At 38.9% G+C, this 18,189-nt stretch overlaps 1 protein-coding gene across 1 annotated transcript in view; it reads left to right on the forward strand.

Annotated features, from left to right (window-relative positions):
- The window catches only part of ATXN10 (ataxin 10), a 74,838-nt gene that overhangs the window by 11,831 nt on the left and 44,818 nt on the right, over nt 1-18,189 (forward strand). The window contains exons 4-5 of the mRNA XM_058023440.1: nt 10,160-10,256; nt 11,146-11,310. Coding sequence (XP_057879423.1) covers nt 10,160-10,256; nt 11,146-11,310 — 262 coding nt within the window. The remainder of the gene's footprint in view (nt 1-10,159; nt 10,257-11,145; nt 11,311-18,189) is intronic.

Genomic DNA, 18,189 nt, shown 5'->3' on the forward strand with positions numbered 1-18,189 from the left:
ATTTAGGTTCACATTAGCTTTAATTTTGAGGAAGAGGAAGAGGGAGAAAGCAGGTCCTGAGTGGATTAAATCCCAAAAAGCAGCATGAAAGAACATACCTCAGCTGCATGGAAGAAAAGAGAGTTAAAAAATTTGCACTACCATTTATTTTTGTATTTGGGGTTTCCTTTTGCTTACAGCTAGCATAATTAAAACTACATATGTACTACAGCTTAAATAAACCAGCTGCTAAATTAAACAGACTTTTTTTAGACATAGAAAAAAAGGACAGCCCTGACCTTAAGAGTTGCCAGTTTCAATGTGTGATCTTTGCTTTGTCTGTTAGGGTTTTTGTATGGGGGACTGGTGCCAATACTTTGCTGCCACTGTTAAAGTAAAAACTATAATTACATTGTCAAAATAATATTTATAGTATTTTCGGGGAATAATTGTGGGAGTGTGATGAATATATTATACTCATCAAACTTTTATGTAAACATAAGCATGAGTTTTTTATTTGAGTTATTGGTGTTGTTTTTGGCCTTTGTGTTTTTCCAATCTGTAAAAATAATATTGGGATTTTCATGGTCTCTAGCATTTGCAGAATGTGTGCCCTAACAATCAGTTGATATGCTATCTGGTGGAAGTAAACTGCTAGTTGCACTTGTGTTGGGATTTTGGTTTCATGTTTCCATAGCTTAAGAAAATCCTCTGTATTTTGAGTTTTGCTATCCCCTAATTACTATAGCTCAGAGCATTTTGCTGCTTTACTAAACAGGAAAGTTTTAAGTAATTGGTTTGTTCTTTTGTACCATTTGGGGTTTTTTGTTGGTGTTCTTGTTTTTCCTTGTGTTTACCTCTATTTTTTTTTTAATGCGTCTGAGTTCCTCTTAAAAGTGAATATTAACATCTCCCAGAAACATACATGGTAAGAAGCAGTTGTGAGGTTTTCTAGCAATGAGCAGTTGTCCCTTGGCTGGTTAAAGGTACAGGCAGAATTTGCTGCTGGGCACTGGCAAGTTACCAGATGCACAGATGCTCCAGTCCTGCCCTGTATGGAAGTTTTAACTGTACAATGTTCTGTCTCTGCTGTGTTTTGGTGAATATTGCCACAGATTTTTAATTAATTGTGTTCAGAACACCTACAGCAAGGGTGTGTGACTTCATGGTCCCAAATCATGTCAACCTCCTGCAACCTCCTGTGAACAGGAACTTGGTTCTTGTAGTTTGGTCCAAAATTCTTGAAGGCTATGGAAAGACTCTGATTTGGGTGGGTCTTGGTTCAGGTCATTGTTCCAAGGCTTTGTGCTTTGGCCTTTTTGCAGAAGCTCCAAAACAGGGAACCAACCTTTACACCACTTCCAGCTGTCTGTGAAAGAAAAGGAGCCAAACCTGGACCAAGAGCGCTCAAACTGATGAGTTACCCTGAGTTAACAAATACAGAATTCTCTTTAGCTCTGGTGTGTGGAGTCCTGGCCCTGCCTGCAGAGGTTAACTCTTGCCCCATTCACTGGGAGTTCCCAGTGGATCTTGCACAGTGCAGATGGGCACAGCTCCCTGTGCCCTGCAGGTTTGGGGTATTTGTGTACATTGGTGTCATACAGCCAGAGCTGAGATTTTGAGTAAATGCCAGTATTACCAGTGTTTTCAATCTGACATGTCTGTGTGATGCTAGCTGTGACTTCTGGTATTAATATGGGAACTTGATGCATGGCTTAATTTCTTTTTTCATTTTTTAACATTTGGAGTAGAGTGGGGTTTGAGAGAGTTTAGATCCACTGAAGAAGGACATTGTAGGATCCACTGTAGGACCAGGGACTCTACTTAAGTGCAGGACTTTCTTATCTTAATGGCAAAAGAAAAAGGAAGAGGGAATGGGGTTTTCAACTTCCAGAAGGGTTGGGATCTTCATTACTACAGGCAACTGTAGTTCTAGGCTCTTGTGTCCAAGTATAGTAAGCTCCAGTTTGCTGTGTTTATCCCTTATTAGTCCCATGGAAGGCTCTCATCTCATTTTTAAACCTTTTCCTAACTCTGGTCTAAATGTTCCTACTGTTTGAATGCAGTGGTTCATGGTAGGGTTTTTTTTTTCTCCCTACTGTGGAGATTGATTCTCTCCTTGAGTCTTGCTGCTTCTGCAGTAGAGGTCTGATATAGAATCAGAGAATGGCCTGGGTTGGAAGGGACTTTAAAGATCATCTTGAAGATCATCTTGATCATCCACACCTCCTCCCATGGTTCCACTGTCCCAGGTTGCTCCAAGCCCCATCCAACCTGGCCTTGGACACTTCAGGGATGGGGCAGCCACAGCTTTTCTGGGCAGCTTGTGCCAGGGCCTGACCACTGTCGCAGGGGAGAATTTCTCTATAATATCTCACCTAACCCTGCCTTCTGGCAGTGGGAAGCCATTCACTCTTGTCCTGTCAGTCCAGGTCCATGTAAATTGTTTTTCTCTGTTTAAGCTGTGCTGAACTAAATTATTTTATTTACTGTGTATATGTGAGTATAAAAATTTTTTATTACAGTAACTTTTGGAGGCAAAATTTGAACTACAGACCAGATCCTGCCTAATGAGGTTCTCCTGTCATGGCTGGCATTGGAAACAGACTTTGAAATAGTGATTAAAAAACTGATGCTTCCCAGCAGTTTGATACTTGTACTGATGGTCAAAACTGTCCTTCTGGTGGTACTCATGGAAAGATGTTTTGATTGCTATACTGGGAGGCAGAGGCAGTGTAAATAATGAGTGTCAGTGTAAATAATTTTGCTTCTTCTAGGACAGAGAGTAACCTGAGGAAACATCTCTAACTCAGAACAATTAGCAGGTCAGTGGGCTGCCCTGTGGGCTTCCCTGGTCTCATTGCTGGTACAGCTTTTAGACAGTGTGTAGAGCTAGTTTGTTTTTTTCCTGCTCCTGCAATTTGGAGGCTTTCTAGTATAGCCTGCCAAGATGATGCTGATTTATGCCACATGCATAGTGGTTTTATAATGTGGACTGATATCCACTTGGAGCACAAAGGAAATAGGAGTTTGCTGATGTCTATTTAATTAGAATGGTTTCTGGTTACTTTGGTTGAGGCTTGAAATGAATGGTAATGCCTATATTTCTGTGGATCTCTAAATACAGTGTTCCCCTACCCAACCCCAGCAAATAATGTCAGCAAGATTCATATTGAGGCAGGTTTCTGTTCTACACAAATATATGTGAATCAAACCTTGCAGAAACATCCCTAGATTTAAAATGGTCACAATGTTTTTTTGCAGCAAGGCTGTTAGGTTCTCAAGATAAAGGTGGGAAGAATGGGGCAAACAAACCTTCTAATTGCAGTGAGCTTCCTAAAGACAGAGCATCATAAATTTAAGGCAGGGAGAAGCAGCTTAGCTTTTTTTCACATGTGCTGAGAGGAAATATCCCTTCTAAACAGTCTCCCACAGAGGCCCCAAGGGGGTTATATTTTTTCCTCCAGGGAAAGTGGAGATGGAAGGGAGATGGAAAGAAGCTAGAGGAAGATCTGGGCAGAGGGAGCAATGGGAGACATCTGTTGCCTGTAGGGATAAAAATCTGAGTGGTTGTAATTGTGTAGGAGTTACACATGTCATTCTCTCAGCTGTTTGATTATCATTGGCATGGCACAACTTCCATACTGTCCAGTTACAGGAGCATTGTTCTGGTGGAAAAGAGGGAGTTGTCTAACAATGGCTTTCCAGACACAAAGCTACAACTTTCATTTCCCATGCTGCAGCACCCTTTTTTGCTAGCAGCTTTGGGCTTGGAGAGAAATGTGTCTCTCCCTTTTAGTTGAGAAGTTTAGGGAATATTTCCAAGTTACATGATGTGTAGAAACATCAAGAAATTTTGTGAGACACATCAAGTTCTTGCCTTTTCTTCCATCCTCTGGGCATATACCATGCCCAAAAGTGACCATAACATGGCAATGAGAACAGGTAAGCTGCCTTTACAGGTATTAAAATTAATCATAGTGCCCCAAAAAGGTTGATGCTAAAACTGTTTCTGTAAATTAGTGTAGATATGCAAGTAAAATACTAAGTGTAAGTTTGGTAGTAATTCTGTATTCCAAAAGGACTGTGGTCCATTTATTAGCCAGGTACAGAATATAAATGGTACAAGTAAGTGGGGAGAAGTCTGATACTCTTTGCACAGATTTACAGAAAAAGATCATTCAGCTCTTTGAGGGCAACTATAAGCACTTCAGTGGAAATTTTGGGTTAAATGGAACAACATACACAGTATGCTATCAAAAGTAATTGGAGAAATTTGTTCATAATCTCGGTTAGTACTTTACATGTTAATAATTTTTTCTTTTTTTTTTTTTTTTTTTTTTTTTTTCAGACCTGTGCAAAGTATCATGTAGGAGGAGTGTGTCTCACAGTCAGACACCACTAATAGTGCATAGTGGGTGGCCAGTCCTCCTTATTTTTCTTGGTTTCCTGGTATGGTTTAAGCCTGGCTTGAGACTCCCCAGTACTTCAGACTTGCTGATTTCCCTGCTGCAGGACCTTTAAAGAGACATTGCATTAGATTTAGCCTCAGCTTTTGGGCTGATTCAAGAACAAGATTTTACATCCTAATGCCTGCAGAAAGCTCATAAAGGTAGTTCCCAGGTCAGCAAGCACTTAGAAATATTTCACTTCACATGGGAGAGTAATCTCAGGCATGTGCTTTTGCTACTTGTGGGGATGTAACAGAAGTCCTGTTTCATATGCCTTTAGATTTTAATAGATAATTTGTTAAAGAAATGAACACATTTATGCTTACTTTCTAAAGCTGAAATGATGCAATTAAAATAACAGGAGATAGATAAAATTGTTCTAGTGCTGTATTTATTAGTGCTTACAAGTCAGAGTAGGTTTGAACCTGTTCTCAAGAGGTCTGTCAAACTGACTCTTAGTAAATGCACACGTTTTTATTAATCTCCCATTATGAGACCTCATTGGAAGTTAATTGCATCAGAGGCTAATTTGATGTGTGATCTGATGGTTTCTTCCAGCTCCTTTTAATTTATTTGTAACTCCCTGGTTTTAATAGTGTGGCAAGAATTTTACTTCCTTTAAATCAAATTCTTATTTTAAGTCAGAACAAAGTGTTGATCTTTTCCCTAGACATTTATCTTCCAAGAATACAACGGTTGTCTAATCAATGCACATAATGTTCTGTTCAAATTATAGTTTGCACTTTTAAAGGGAAAGAAAAAAAAAATGAGAGTGTGACTTTGTTTCCAAGGTAGAGGAGATGGAGGGGAGGGTGAGCAGAAACTTACTAAACACAACGTTCATGGTGTTCCACAGATGGTAAAATTGGGTTACTAGTCTTCACTGCAGCAAGTGCAGTAACACCAATGGAAGTACAAAAGGTAGCTAGACAATCATTTTATTTACAGCAGTAAAATACTAAGTACAATTTTAATAACATTCAATGACAGAGCCCATATATGTATTGTACATTCAATTTCAGTAGTCTAGACAGACTGTTTTCCAAGGAAAATACATTTTCATCAGTATTTGTGGTATGATTCATGGTGGTGAAGAGGCAAATAACTCTTTATGACTGGAAGTTGCTTTAACTTGCAGCCACAAGGAAACAAGTCAATGACCGGATGATGGTGGTGGAAACTGACATTTTATAGTAATAGAGGTCTGCACCTTATGCTGAGTTGGAAGTTTTATTTTTCTGGGGCAGGCAGTCTATCACAGAGCATTCTGCCATTATGTACAAACAGCCAGGGCAGCTCACAGCCCACAGTTCAGATTTGCAAAGCTCTCAGGAGACTCTGAAAGTGTGCAGGCTCTTGGGAGCCTGGGATGTGCTCCCAGCACTTCCTAGGCTTTGTGCCTGCCCCAGTGCACAGGGGGCACTCCAGCTCTATTTTTCGTGTGTTATTACTTGTTAGAGCATTAAGAGCGATGCAAGTTTGTAAGTCTTATGTTTGCAGTCTGACAAGCAGTGTTGTACAGTTTTGTATGTGCTTTGGTTGGATTTGTTTTATATCTCTATTTGTTTTATAGCTCCAGTAAAGGCAGAAGCTGGTACTCACAGCTATCTCTGTGTTGTCTGACCCAAAAAAAGAGAATGGAAATATCTTAGGACTGTTTTAAACCACTGTAGTTGCTATCAAGGTTTTTAGAAATGATTGCTGAGCACGTTTGTGGGCTCCTGTTCTAACCATGTGGAACAGAAGGAAACAAGTATTGAATTTTAAAATCCTGATGCTTAAAGTCTTTTTCCTCAGAACTTGAGGGATTTTAATTTTCATCTAATACACAGTCTGATTCTGCAGATGCCACTGTGTGAAATGATGTCTTTGTGTGCACTGGAGCATCTCCCTGCCAGGGAAAGGCTGAGGGAGCTGGGGCTGTGCAGGCTGGAGAGGAGCCCCAGCTGAGAGGGGCCCTCAGCCCTGGGTGTCCCTGTGTGCAGGAGGCTCAGAGCAGGGCCCAGGCTCTGCTCCAGGGCCCAGCAATGGCACCAGAGCCACGGGCAGGGACCGAGCCCAGGAGGTTCCACCTGGACATGAGGCAGAACTTCTGTCCTGGGCAGGGCCCAGGCACTGAGCAGATTGTCCAGAGAGGGTGTGGAGTCTCCTCACTGCAGATATTCCAGACCCTCTGGACACAGTCCTGTGCTCTGGGATGGCCCTGCTGGAGCAGGAAGGTGGGATCAGATGACACCACTGTGCTCATTTAGACCATGTCAGGTAGTTGTTAAATGAGATCATGTCAATATAATAATTAAATGAAAAGCATGCACTGGAGTGTGGCTCAGTTGTTCTGTGATAATAAAGGACTGGAAGGAAGGAAGGGAACTGTGATCTTAAACTGGTGGAATACATTTAAACCATCTTCATACAGGGCCATCAAGTACCAGCTGTCTCACCTTTGTCACCTTTGGGTGGCCTTGAGTGACTAAATGTTCAGTTTACATGCAGACAAACATTGAGGAACCAGTCAGTGTTTCTGCTTGTACCCTTTGCCCTGTTGTGTAAAGAGGTTATTTTTGTAGAACTTAGAAAAGTCTCCTTAAGCCATTGCAGACTGGTTGTGAAAGCAACATGTAATTTGTGTATTTGCTAAAGAACACCTGCTTTTACAGGAGCTGTTGAAATCTTGGTGAGGGGAAATCTCTTCAGCTCTATGGCTGATTTGTGTATCACAAGTTACATCTTAGTTCATGCAATTTCACGGTGGTTGACCATCAGGTTAAAAATACTCTTCTTGACCACACACAGAGTAACCTTTTTTTAAAGTAAAATTTAGCTATGCTGATAGCTACAGAATTGTTTAAGAATATTGTTTTTAGCTTTGTAAAGATCTGTACATTTTCGGGGATAAGTGAAATTTTCTTCTCTTTTTTCCCTCTTTTTTGTTTTTCTTTTCCGCTTCCCTCTTTCAGAAAGCTCGTGGCTTATTGATTGGATGGCAGAATGGAAATCTGTCTTCATCAGCTTCTACATTTCCTTTCTTTTGCTGTAAGGACATGGAAGGGCCATGAAAGGAATTTGCTTAAAATTGTGCAAGGGGAAGTTCCCATTAGATATCAGGGAAAATTCCTTCATGAAATGGGTGGGCAGGCATTGGAATGGGCTTCCAGGAAGGCAGTGGAGTTCCATCCTGCAAGTATTCACAAAAGGTGTGGATGTGGTACCTGAGAACATGCTTTAGTGGCAAACATGATGGTGCTGGGTGGACGGTTGGACTTCGTGATGTTACAGGTCTTTCCCAAGCTTAATAATTCTAGTTCTGTGATTTTTATGATGAAGAAATTCCTAAAGAGGAGAAAAGCAGTATTTGTATTGTGCAGATATCCAAGCATACTCCAATCTTATGTTGCAGCAGTCAAGTCCAATAGTGGTAAAACAGAAAAGAAAAACATGGAAATTGAATGCTAAGAAAAGAGTTCCATAGTTCAAAATGCAATACTTTCCTTTTATGCCAGTGTTTGCATTTTTTAACACACACACACACCTTGCTGTGAGGTAACTTCTCTAGTTGGATTTTTGGGGAATTTGTTATTTAAAGCATAAATACCATAGTATAGATTTTCAATGCTTCTGTCAAAATTGACTGTCTTGGTAGCTTGGTGCTAGGCTAGTACGTTTTCCATGGAGTTACATTTAGAGAGAAGCACTGCATGAGACATTTATGTATTCCAAGACCACCACCTGTGGAGTTCTGGGGGAGAGGTGTTGGTTCTTTAAACACAACCATGCAGATATTGCTGTGATGAGCTGCTCTAGGTGTGGTATGATGGCTTTTCATGCTGTTTGTGCCTCTGCATCTGTGCCTTTCTATCTGTGACTGCTGGACATGGTGTGTGTGTGGACCCTCAGCTGCCTTGGGTGCTTATTTCTGTTTGTAGAATCACATCTTCCAAATTGCTGAGATTGCTCATGTGAGAGTGTTTGTATGGCAAAACATTGCCTTATCAAAGCATCCTCTTTCTCTTCTTAGTTGGGAGTAGATGTGATAGGTTTTGTCTTACAGAATGTCCACTTGCCCATATATTGGTTTGTGTCCTCTAATTAGAAGAAAAATCTTAACTCTTACTGGTTAAGAACAAGAACTTAGTGATGAAACTGTTTTTTTTCCGTGGGTGCATCCACAGAATTTTTGCTTTTTCCTGTCTCTTCTTTCCTTGTTCATGACATCCTTGTTGGACAAAGGCAGTGTTGGTTGGTTTCACAAATATTGAAATTCATAGCTATTTATTACTGTACTGTAAATGTGTTCATGGCATTTCCTCTTTGGTACAGTAAGAATTGTAACTTTACAAGATCTTGAGCATTTTCCCTTCATCTGTATAACTTTTTGGACAGACTAATCTCTAACAACCAAGGTGTAGTAGCTGAAAAAGATCAAGCAAATTTCAGGGAAAGATTGGAATATAGTCAACCAACCTTATGTTCCTTTGGGAGACCTTTCTTATTGCTGTATAGGTAAGGAATTCACCAAGGGAAATAATACCCTGTTCCTAGGATTTACTGCCTAGTTTTGAAATATTTCCATAAAATGTCTGCTGGCATGCCCATGCTTGCTGTCCTTCAGAAACTCCTTAGTCAGCAGGATGGGAACCAGATGGGTGGGAGAAACGGAAGCACAGTGATGAGCAGAAAATAGTAAACCAGTGCAGATGTGCAGGGGGAGAGAACAGAGATCTTAACTTCACGAGAATATAGTTCAAGATGCATCATGGGGAATACATACATCTTTTGGGCTTAAAAATAAATAAATAAATATATTTATGTGTGTGTGTGTGTATGTATATATATATATATATGTATATGGCCAAAAATGGTAACGTTTTTCTAAGCCCAAGTGACCACTTCTCAGACTTGCTTTCTTCCTGTTCTCAAGAGGACATATGCCCAGACCTGGAAATCTGGCTGCCAGCTGGCACAGAGGCACAGCACCTTTCCAAGAGATCTAATTTTAGATGTGCATAACCTGGCAATAATAGCCACATCCATATGTATATTAGGCTGTTGTTTGTACTATCTGTTAAACTGAATTTGAAAATGTAATTTAAAGTTTCTTTGCCAACTTATTAATAAGGGCCACGCTGTTGATAGGGACAAAATAAATATTTTCATTTCATGAAGTCTTTGGGTTCATGCTATTGTGTTTTATGACTTTACACCTTTTGGTGGCTGCTCTAGGATATTAACTTGTGTAATGAAATTTCATCTTCTTGTATTTTAAATCTATATTGAGAGAAGGCTAAAATAAATCCTTTGGAGTAAGAGCAGAAATCAGCCATATTAAATTCAGTGTCAAAAATGGAGGCAGAGCTATTTGGAGAGCTGGCTTTCGTTTTTCTAGGATAGAAATTCTGGGATAGAAGGTATTGAGCACATCATAAGTGTCTATAATGATTTTTCCAGCTAACCAGAATATAATGTGAGAAGCAAGAACCTGTCAGTTAGTTCTTGTAATCACCAGTAGCTAATGTGTAATAATCAGACAAGTCTTGGGTGTAATTCTAAAATACTTTGTGAAATTATTTGTATTAGAAGAGAAAGTGCAAGTATTTGTGAAATACTACACCTAAAGCTTCCTGGAGATGGATTCTGCAGTGTCTATCTGGAATATTGAAGTATGTAGTTTTTATGAAATTTATTAGTGTTTCTTTGAATTCTTGTTAATATATTTTCTGGATTTCTTTCAGCTCTTCGTTGTAGTCTTCAGTTTCTTGGAAACATTGCAGCAGGAAATGGAGATTCCCAGAATAGCATTTGGAAGTGTGCTTTCCCAGATCTCTTCTTGTAAGCATGGATGGGTTTTTTTCCTAGTGTCATTTCTGTGGTTGTATTCAAATCTTTTGTACATGATAGTTGTGCCTTTGCTAGCACCATGAAACTCTGAAAAATAACTTTGGTGAGAATGGGTTGGTTGAGACCATATCCTGTAGATGGTTTTTGTTAGTCAACCACAGGAGTCAGAACCTTTAAAAACCTGCTTGTTCTAAACTATCAGTAAATAGATGTAATTTAACAGAAACTGGAAGAAAAGTATTTTGAATGACGAGCTTCAAACATAAACTTTATTTCAGACATGTTCTCAAGTAGTTACACTCATTTCCAGCAACACAGCATTTTCTTTTCTCATGTTGCTGCTGTGCAGATCTGTCAGTATTGGTGGATCAGATGAAATCTATAAAAGTTCCTTAATCTCTTTCAATCCTTCCATCCCCTCCTAACCTCACCAGAATATCTTCCTGGGCATTTGATGACATATGTGTAAGGAAATATTACATAAACTATTTTGTGCAAACACATGACTGCATTGTTGATGTGTTCAGCCAGATTTTTTTGTAGTAAGCTGGTAACAAAGGCACTTTGATTCAATTTGATAATCATTCTCTATGAGTTTCTGGAGCCCAGTTGTAAAAAGTGTAGGAAGACTTTTTGGTAAGAAAAGCAGTTCCAATTGAGCATTACTTTTGTAAACTTCCTGTAAAGTTTGACCTTCAGCAGTGAGTTGGATATTTTTCCTTGCAGGTGAAGGAATATCCTTTTTTATCCTTCTTAGGGAATGGCAAACTTGTGGTTCTCTAAAAGACAGCAAAGGAAAACTCTGCAAGCTCGGTGCCCCTTTCCTGTTTTTACCAGGGTCCATTTCATCTTGCCCTTAACTCCTTATTTTCTCTTGAAGGACATGTCTGACATACAGTGATGAGAAAATTGTCTCCTATTGCTGCATGGTTCTGTTTACCTGCCTGAATTCAGAGCGAGTGAGGGAACTGCTGGATCCTGGAAACTTGCCTGTGGCTCTTCATGTCCTGAGAGTCTACAAAGAGCAGTTGGATTCTGAGTGGTCGTATGTATCCTTAAATTTTCTTTTTAATTTTCTTAAATTTTCTTTTTCCTTGCTTCTTAATTAGGTGTTTTTCTGGTGTAAATTGGTGTGTTAAAATGTCTAAACTTGTGACACTGCTAAGTAGTAAATGAAGAGCTAATTAGAAATTAGTAGTTTCTAACAGAGATAATTTCCATCGTAGTTTCATGACTCTTTTGATTGTTGCTAAATTAAGACTTAATTTTTTGTTGAGGACAGAGGAATTTTCAAATCGTGGTCTGGTTTTCTTTCATTAATGAAATGGGGTTCTAGATTGCAAATTAATTTATACTTGTGGAGATTTTTTAAAGTTAGCACAGAATAGTCTCACAGACAGGTGAAGACTTATATGTCTTGCTTGGGAGTGCTACATAAAACCTGGGGTTTTTCCTTTTTGAACATAGCCATTTTCTACTGCAACATGCAGTCATTTTTATACCAAAACAGGGAAGAATTTTTTTGTGAATCTTCATGTCATACTTTAAGAGCACCTCATCAGTGGTTTTATCCCTCTGAACTTTTGTATTTTTTACTAATGGCCATTCTTCTAAATATTGTTGTCAATTGTGCCTTTGATAAATGTGCTGCCCTACATAGCAAGGACGCACACACATTCAGCTAATTGTTACACCATGTATAACAAAGGGGAAAATAATTGTATGTTTTTGTAGAATTCTCTTTAAGGTCATGTTTAAATTCAAAAGTTAATTAGCAAGAATTGTTGGTGTTTTAGAAGCAATCTGGAAAGTCTCAACACAGACTTAAGATGATTGAATGAAAAGTAAATATCGTTTTATAGTTTACTTTAGTACTGAAAAAAATGACCCAAAATTTGTTTGTGACTGGGCTTTTTTAATAGCAAGGGCAGTTTCTTTATGGCTTAAGTAGTTTTCAAAAAGCAAAATGTTAGTTTAGGGTCACACAATGAGACTTCTGTTTCAAAAGTGACAAACCAACTCCTTAGTTTTGTCATCTGTCAAAAACACATGTGTAAAGTGTTGCTTTTCAGATAATTACCCAGATCGTTCTTAATTTTTGAAATTTGTTTTGACTAAGATACCAAAGTCATAGTGGCAAATTTGTTTTGCAGGTAAGTGCATAATAAATGCAGCATCAAAATAAATGCTGAGGAATGCATTTCCCTGGTCTCTCTAGTGTGAAATAAATTCAGTTGATGTTATGATGAAGATATCTTACACTGCTGTGGGCAAACTCTAACACTGAAAATTTGCAGCTGTATTTCAGCTCTCACTGAAGTGCATCTACATCCCAGTAGGATTGCTGAAAGGAGTTTACATGGCTGTGGCATTTGCAGAGTCCGAATGTCCTGTTGGAAAGGTTTGGGTCTCTGGTGCCACAGCTGGCAAAAGTGCACAGTTACAAGTTACCATTCTATGGTAATATATGACTGGACTGGAATACAGATTATTCTTGGTGGTTATGCTCAATGCTTATTCACCAGTGACTGAAATGAAGATGTTCTTACCTAAAGCTAAAAATACGACATAATTCCTGCCTACCTCCTTGTCTCTGAGCTGGAGCATCTGATTTCATGTTACAGCAAATAAGAAATGACTGCCACATGTGTGTTATTCTTCCCGTTGGGCTTTCTTGCTGTCAGTTGCTGCTGTTAGGTATTGGAACTCTTTATTTGAATAACTAGGTAAGTTTTGGTCATAGGCAGAACTTCTATTCATTATTTTATTCCCTTTTATTGTGCACTGAAATTTATGAAATTAATATTCCTCTGAGACAGTACCCAATGTATTTCATAAGTAAACAACGATGATGCTCAAACTATTTTTGCAGTTGCTGCCATGAATTCTTAAGACAGAGAGAGGATATCCAGGATAAATATTTGGATTTAAGGCCATTGCTGAAATGTAGTCTCTTCCATCAAATGCTCACTACTCCATTCAGCCAGCACACTTGGGTTCCATATTCCTCACCCATCCCAGGAATGCAAGCACACCTTTCAGGTCTTTATTTTGATGAGCTGACAGTTCTTTCTCTGTTAATAATCCTGTATTTGTTTCCCATCTTCAAGTTGGAAAAATCCTTAGGAAAAATTCAGGAGAAACCTCCTTCCAAGTGTGAAGCCTTTTTCCTCTTCCACAGCAGCTTTATATCCAAGGAAATCTGAGATTGTTCTGAGCAGTTCCTCAGAGCTTCTTTTTTAGAGGCAGCAGTTGATAGCAGAGCTTTTGGTGTTCTTCCTCTGTCTGCCATAAACTCCTCTCCAGTCAGAGAGAGCAGAGGAGGTGTCTATAAAGGTTGAATGTAGCTTTCTGGAATTTTCCTGTCACTTTTGCCTACTTCTTGAGTCACAAGACATTTGGTAGAAGGCTAAGATTTTGGGTCAGGAAAGAGGGAATATCTGAGGTGTTGGCTCTGCTTCCTGGGAGGGGTGGGTCAGGGGAAATAAGATCTCAGTTCAGCAACTTCTGATTCTAATCAGTGATGGAAAGCCAAGTCATTCACTTCCTCAGCAGTTTCTGAAACAGAGAAGAGCTGTTTTGCAGATCAGCATAATGGAGTTTCTAGACTAAGCATTGATGCAGTTTTAAAATCTTTGTACATTGACAACATAACAAAAAGTTGCCTTAGAACTTGAAAGAATGAGAGGTAACAGTGCCGTGATGCACATCTGAGTGTGTTTCTTGAGTGATACACATTCTGTTAAGTGTTTTTGTGGCATACTGTGAGCTAAGAAGTAGTTAATAAAGGAGAAAGTCAGTTTTCTAAGGAATGCCCTGGTCAAATTTTGTGTTCATTTCTTCTGTGATCATGTTTCTCTGGATCAGATGGTCTGAAGGCTCATTTCATTAAGCTTGTGGTTACTTGTCAGCCTCAGAATTGCTTCTACCTCTGAAATCTGTGAAGCTGGAGAATGTAATACACACATTTAATAAATATTCTAATGATTAAAGAACTGATGCATCCTTCCCTTTCTCTATTAGAAGCTGGATTTTCTCAACAGCTACAGGATTATTTACATATTGCTGTCTTTGCCATTTTTAATGTTAGATGCTGAATGGCATATTAAAATAATGTTAATTAACATCTATTAGACAGTGTATTTTTACATTGTCACTAAACTTCTCTTCAGTAGAGCTCCTGAGCTTGTGTCAGGCTTGCAGTCCTGTAATTTTTTGAATGCTGGGAGCTCATCTGAGATTCCTGCTGCTGGTCTGACTCTGAAGAGCAATGGCCTGAGGAAGCAGATGGTATTTAAATTCTGAGATGGTGTAGAAGTTCTGAGGTTCTTAAAAATATTTGTCTGACTGGCCCATACCCCTTTGTAGCTGGGCTTGTGGAGAGTGCCCAGAGCTTGCTGCTTTGGAGGGTTCCAAGGTGTATGATGTTACAGAATGCATTTCAAAGAGTAAGTCTTTGCAGAGACACTAACTCAGCAGAAACAAGTTTGCTTCCTTTCTTGGATCTGATTTCTGGCACAGCCTTATTAACTGATCCTATCACCTCCATTGTTCTTTGCTGTGCAGTTGTCTTCTAGAAAACATGCTGTTCTTCACAAAGTGAGCTGCTGTCTCCTAAAATCTTAATAATTTTTCTACATCTTTTGGGTCTGCTTCTTCCATCCCTCTTTTCAATAATATATTTCTAACCAAAGAGATGAGCATGGTTTTCAAGCCCTTGTGTGCCAGTAATTTATTTTCTCTCTATCTTCCATCTTTCCGGAGTATCTCTGATGATACACAAATTTAATTCTGAACTGTTGATATAATGAGTTGAATATAAAGAATTGTAGGATGGTTTGGGTTGGAAGGGGCCTTAAAGCTCATCCAGTTCCAACTCCCTGCTGATAAGAGCAAATAGAACTCAACAGCATTTTACTCACTTGATAAGGATAGCAGAGCAGAACATTTTACTCTTATCAAATAAGAGCCAATGTAGCCTTGGAGAAGCAGACAAAACAGAATTCATGGAAAATGCAAGCAGGATGCCAGCTCAGCTCTGCAAGGCTGATAAAGTGGAAGTTAATACAAAATAATGATATTGCACTTACTCAAAAGTGGGGGTCAAGGAGCCACCACTAAAAAGGACACTGGGTGTTGAAGACAGACCCTAAAGAACCAGATAAGGATTTCCAATAAGGACTGTGACTGTGTCAAATAAAGTCAAGGAAGTGGAAATAGCTCATGGATATGTAATCAGAATGTGTGATAAAAGTTCTGTTCCTCTGATGCCTGAAGTACTCAGTTGAAAGAAGTATCCCCCTGGGTCCCCAGTGCTGCCATAAAGAATTCCTGCTTTCTGATACTCAAACTGTGTTAGAAAGTTTCTATCAGGCCAATTTTGGTATCAATGCCATGGGCAAGGACACCTTCCACTTTATGGCCTTCTTTGGACTTGCTCCAACAGTTTAAATGTGTTAATGTTTAAGTATCTTAAACACATAAGCAAACCTCCTCCATAAGCTGGTTCTTGTTCTGGTGCTGCTTGCTTTCAACAGCCACTTCCTACCAAAGGATGCTGTCAGGAAATTGGACATATCCATCCTTTAGGAAAGGAGGCTGGAATATAACTGACTATATTCAAAATAACTGATAGGTATTTTCTAATCTGTGTCTGTGTGAATATTACCAAGACCTGAAGAGCCCTCTGTTGCAAACTCCCATGCAGTTCCAAAGAAATGCTCTGTCTTTTTTTTTTCAGTAATAGTTTTTCCTAAACACGTGGAGAGAGCCTTTGGCTCTGGAATATTGTGGATCCTTACAAAAGTTGTTTCTCTGTTTTCCACATACATCCACATTCACTCCCTCTTGGGTTTGTGTTAATCAATAGCAAAGTATGTCACACAGTGTAGAAAGTATTCAGAAAAGAAACCAACAGAGAATGCCGCATGAGATCTATTGTAGAATGTGAACCTGAAAAAGTATGTGTCTTTTAAAAATAATTAAGAAAAAGTAGTAAAAAAAATACATTGTAATTTATCCTAACCAAAATCAATGTGTGTTCTAAAAGCTGTTTATTTTAGAAATACCTTGGTGGCTCCTTTAGGGATGAGAGTATAGCTTGTGTCATCAGTTTTTCCATGTGTGTGCATGGGGCAGTTCAGCCAATATGGATAGAAAAAACAGGTTGTATTTTTGATTCCTGAAGAGCAAAGTACAAAAATCCTCCATTTTAAAAGAAGAGACATAATGTGCTTTTTTGGCTTTCAGAAAAATGATATTAGGAGTGTGGTCAGCTGTTTGGCATTGCAGTAAGTTTTGCTGAACATCCACTTTCTCTTTTTGAAACCACAGCTCAATGATTACTGTAAAGATTAGGATGTGGGGCTACCCCTCCCCAATTTTTTTGCCTTTGGGTTTTTTTGTCCTGGCTTATGGAAATATGTGTGGACAGAAACTGGTACTCCTGTGGCAAGGAGTCTCAACTATGGGCAAGATTTAAAGGCAAGGATAGAACTCTTCAGTGCTGCTCTTTTTGCTTAATTGGGGTGTGGGGGTGTGTATGTGTGGGGGGTGAAGTAATTTATTTTTTCATTGGGCTGGCAACTCAGTTTCTTCTGTCAAACAATTTAGGATGTCCTCTACCCACTTCTTTTGTTCTCCAGAAAATAATTATTTTTTAATTCCAGGAAAGTTGAAGTTACATTGCAGGTTCCAAGTTCAGCTGTGGTTTTAAATAGTACTGACACTTGGAAAAGTTTCCTTAATTTTAGAGATCTGAGTAACTTCTACTTTGTTTGCAATAGCAGTGAATTGGCACAGATTTCCTCAGTCTTTCAAAGCTCAGCCTCATACATTTAATTATCTTGTCACCTCTTTCTTCTTGTGCATATTGTGGAGAGGGGAGCAGGAAGTGCTATTAGCCATTGCTAATCATCTTCCATTTATTTCTTGGTAGCTCTTCAGAAAAAACTTATTTCAATTTTACATATAAATTAGATTTAATCTCTGTTTAGTGCCTTTCAGTGGGAATATCCTCTGAATCAGAGAAATACTGCACATAATTTGAATTTAGTCCTGTAGACCTCAGAGTTTACTTGGTGGGGGCTGTCATGGCCAGTAGAGAGGATGCTTTCACCAGGGAATGCCTTTGGAAGATGGAAGGATGCTCACTGTTGTGCTTGGTTCAGCACAAGAGAGGGGTATTGTGATGTTTGATGTTTGATAGGACCAAGCCTTCCATATGGAAATGTGTTTCTTTATTCTCCTTCTGAGTGAGAGCTGCTGGTGTGGGAATGGGGTGAATTACTTCTTTTCTAGGGATTTTATGACAGCACACGTTCCATTTGTTATTGAATAGCTTCATACTCATAATTGTTTATTTAAATGGTTTTGGTAGTGTTATTCTATTCTTGTGCAAGGATGAAATGTGCTTCTTCTAAAATGTGCTCTGATTCCAAATAATTCCTCATGAGGCATATTGCCTTTTTAGCATCTAAAAAGGCTGGTGATGAGAGTTTGAAGGTTGGCTGAAAATAGCTGAACTTTCTTCTTTACTTTTCTTCAAAATGTGGATGATTTATTACATTTGTTTGTTAAATTACAGTAAAAAGATAGCTATTTAGTTCTTACTAAATATTTTGGATAGAGTGGCATTATTGTAGGGTGATGAAAAATGCTTTTGGTTTTGAGATTGAAAAAGAAGTTTGCTGATCAAATAGAGCATTGCCATGTCTTGTTCTTTGTACTTGGAAAACATGTGGAGTTGTCTTCCTCTTTTCCTGAGTCTGAGGAAATTGTTCCCTGAATTTGCTAATGGGATAAAATCAACTTAATATGGAGCATGACATTTGATGATAAAGTTGATTGCTTACACCCATCTTTGATTGGAGCAAGCTTAGTGGCCATCTGGAATACACTGAGTGCAAATGTAGCGCATACCACT

The sequence above is a fragment of the Melospiza georgiana genome, chromosome 4 (assembly GCF_028018845.1).
Source record: "Melospiza georgiana isolate bMelGeo1 chromosome 4, bMelGeo1.pri, whole genome shotgun sequence".
Taxonomy (NCBI): domain Eukaryota; kingdom Metazoa; phylum Chordata; class Aves; order Passeriformes; family Passerellidae; genus Melospiza; species Melospiza georgiana.